The sequence below is a fragment of the Manacus vitellinus genome, unplaced genomic scaffold, assembly GCF_001715985.3.
Source record: "Manacus vitellinus isolate BGI_N305 unplaced genomic scaffold, ASM171598v3 ctg7180002430954_pilon, whole genome shotgun sequence".
In the NCBI taxonomy this organism is placed as follows: domain Eukaryota; kingdom Metazoa; phylum Chordata; class Aves; order Passeriformes; family Pipridae; genus Manacus; species Manacus vitellinus.
Window position 1 is genome coordinate 2,553 of NW_021938338.1, and position 3,531 is coordinate 6,083.

A 3,531-nucleotide genomic window follows, 5' to 3' on the forward strand; every position below is an offset into this window, starting at 1 on the left:
TGTTTTATTATTTAGAACAAAACACTGAATGGCAAAAGGAATGTGGTATCTTAGTGTTGAAAGAACTGGAACTGGAGGATGATAAATGTAAGAAATGTCAAGAGCGGAGTATAAAGATATTGAAAGGATTGGATGATAAACATGAGCAGAAAATACGGTTTTCAGAACCAGAGGAGGATGTGTCTTTGTTAGTCTCCCCCGGAGTAACTCCAAGTGCGCCCCCGAGAAATAGTCTCCCTTCACGTGCAAGGGCACAATCACACACCATGCCCCCGTTAGAATCATCCTCGGATGAGGAAGAAACAGGGGGGCGGGAATGTGACAGAACTCCTCTAGCAGAACGGACTCGGAGAGGGCGAAGGGAGAGGGAAAGAAGACGGGGAGGGGGGAGGGAGACAGACGTTTCGCTCTCACCCCCTAGATTGATGGCTCCCTTGCGAGAAGCGGTTGGAACAGGCAGGGGAAAAATCATGATAAAAGTTCCTTTTTCGCCTAATGATTTACTAATTTGGAAACAGTCAGCTGGGACATATAGAGAAAATCCTGAGCGGGTGGCTCGTGTTATAAAAATGGTTATAAAAACACAAGACCCGGACTGGAATGATTTACAGGTATTAATAGATACAATTTTAGATTCAACAGAAAAAGAAATGGTATTAAAGGTGATGGTGGAGAGAGCAAAGGAAAGGATTCGTACCCTGCCTCGGGCAGCGCGGGGGACGGTAAACGATTTTGTACCGCGGGAGGATCCCGATTGGGACGCTAATAACCCCGCAGATTATAAAAAGTTAAAAATTTACCAGGAATTATTGGTAGAGGGAGTTGTGGAAGACAGAGTCGGCTAGATTCAGACTTAAAGGTTGTTTTGGAAGTAGAGGGGGAGCCGACGGAATTTAGAATAGATACTGGAGCTAGTTTTTCGGCAATGAATAAATTGATGGGGCCATTAAGTGATTCAACCGTACAAGTAGTGGGAGTTTCAGGACAGATAGAGGAAAGAACATTTCTGCGACCTCTAGATATCAAATTTAAGGGAAGAGAATTAGATCATCAATTTTTGTACATGCCCAACAGTCCTGAATGTTTATTAGGAAGGGATTTACTTTCAGCCTTCAAGCTAAAATTATATTTGAAAAAGGGAGAGTCAAGATAGAAATTCCAGAAGAAAATTTAGCAAAAATTTTTGTTGTGAAAGAAGTGGAAAAGGAAGAAATACCCCAAGAGGTTGAACAGGCTGTTGTACCCTGGGTGTGGGAGACCGGGGTTCCTGGGAAATCTAAAGCTGCTACCCCAGTTAGAATAGAATTAAAAGAAGGAGCACAACCTGTCAGAGTTAGGCAATACCCAATTAGTTTAGAAGCTAGGAAAGGGATAGCTCCAATGATCACACAGTTTTTAATTTTAGGGATATTAAAAGAATGTGAGTCGGAATTTAATACCCCCATATTTCCGATAAAAAAAAACCAAATGGTAAGTATAGGTTAGTGCAAGACTTGTTAACATCTGTTTCTGAGAAATTTCAGTGGTTTACAGTTATTGATCTAAAGGATGCCTTCTTCTGCATACCACTGGCACGGGAAAGTTGGAAAATCTTTGCCTTTGAATGGGAGAACCCAGAGACTGGACGAAAGCGACAGCTTACTTGGACTCGATTACCACAAGGATTCAAATGCTCACCCACGATATTTGGTAATCAGTTAGCAAAGGAACTAGAGGAATGGAAGACTACTCAGGTAAAAGAATCTCCTTTTTCATATATAATACTGCAATATGTAGATGACATTTTCTTAGGAGCTATAGAACAGGGACTTTGTCGTCAGTTAACTATTGAACTGTTAAACATGCTGGGCCAAGCAGGCTACCGAGTCTCAAAAGAAAAAGCACAATTAGTAAAACGGAAAGTTATCTATCTGGGATGTGAAATTTCCCAAGGAGTCCGGCGCCTGGGAACAAATAGAATTCAAGCAATATGTGCTATACCTGTGCCTAGAAATAATCAAGAACTGAGATCTTTTCTAGGAATGGTCGGATGGTGCAGGCTGTGGATTCCTAACTGCGGACTGACTGCTCGACCACTGTATGAAGCAGCAAAGGAGTCCAAGCTAACCTGGGGGACAGAGCAAGAAAAAGCATTCCAGGAACTGAAGAAAGCCCTCCAGGAAGCACCTGCCCTGGGACTACCGGACCCAACCAAGGAATTTCAGCTCTATGTTTGTGAGAGACAGCGAATGGCCTTAGGAGTACTCACTCAGCGGTTAGGATTCTGGAAGAGACCGGTTGGGTACTTCTCCAAACGGCTAGACGCAGTAAGTGGGGGATGGCCGGGGTGTCTCAGAGCTGTGGCAGCGACGGTCATTTTAATACAGGAAGCACGCAAATTGACTCTGGGAAAACACATGATAGTGTATGTGCCCCACATGGTCATAGCAGTTCTAGAGCAAAAAGGGGGGCATTGGCTCTCCTCCAGCCGCATGTTGCAATACCAGGCTTTGTTGAGAGAACAAGATGATGTTGAACTGAAAATTACTAACCATCTCAACCCAGCAGAATTCCTTAGGTCTACACAGGAAGAAGGCACCCTGGAGCATGACTGTGTAGAGACCATTGAACAAGTCTACGCGAGCAGAAGAGACTTGAAGGACGAACCACTGACAGGTCCTGACTGGGAGCTGTACACCGACGGATCTAGTTTTGTGGAAAACGGCACCAGGTACGCTGGGTATGCAGTAGTCACTTTACAACAAGTGATAGAAGCGACTGCACTACCCCCAGGTACGTCTGCACAAAAAGCCGAAATATGGGCATTGGTGAGAGCTTTAATATTAAGCCAAGGAAGGAGAGTTAACATATGGACTGACTCCAAATATGCTTTTGGGGTAGTTCATGTTCACGGAGCACTCTGGAAGGAGAGAGGACTTCTTACTTCTCAGGGGACAACGATTAAACATCGGGAAGAAATTTTACAATTGCTAGAGGCAATACATAAGCCCTCAGCAGTGACAATAATGCATGTCAGAGGACACCAGGCTGATCCAGGACGAGAGTTTCAGGGAAATCGATACGCTGACCAAGCAGCCAGGAGGCCTGCGAGAGAGGTATGGACTCAAATGGTTCTTTTACCAACCCGGAATAATCCAGCAATAGCATTCATGGAAGAGAAACCGCATTATTCACCTGAAGATGAGAAATTAGCTGTGATGATGGAAGCAAAGAAAAATATCAGGGGGTGGTATATCACTCCTACGAGACAGGTAATTTTACCAGTCAGAATAATGAAAGCAGTGCTTGAGATGGAACACAACAAGTGCCACTGGGGTGCAGAAGCACTAGTGAAATTCTTGAAAAACGAAATTTTCTCAAACCAGATGTTAACACTAGCTAAAAGGGTGAATGCAATGTGTCCTATGTGTATAAAGAATAATCCAGTAGTCAGGAAGCAAGTACAAATGGGAAAACTACAAGTAGGACAGTTACCAGGAGACTATTGGCAAGTAGATTTTTCTGAGTTGCCTAAGGGCCAAACTTTTAAAT

The 3,531-nt window shown here is 43.7% G+C and overlaps 1 protein-coding gene across 1 annotated transcript; it reads left to right on the forward strand.

The window, feature by feature from the left end:
* Nucleotides 1–266: 266 nt before the first annotated feature.
* LOC108642714 lies at nt 267–3,251 on the forward strand (the record flags this gene model as incomplete). The annotated part of the gene is given in 3 exon segments (XM_029957948.1): nt 267–840; nt 1,196–1,459; nt 1,462–3,251. Coding segments are annotated over 3 exon segments (2,628 nt in total), but the record flags the coding sequence as incomplete, so codon positions are not given.
* Nucleotides 3,252–3,531: the final 280 nt, after the last annotated feature.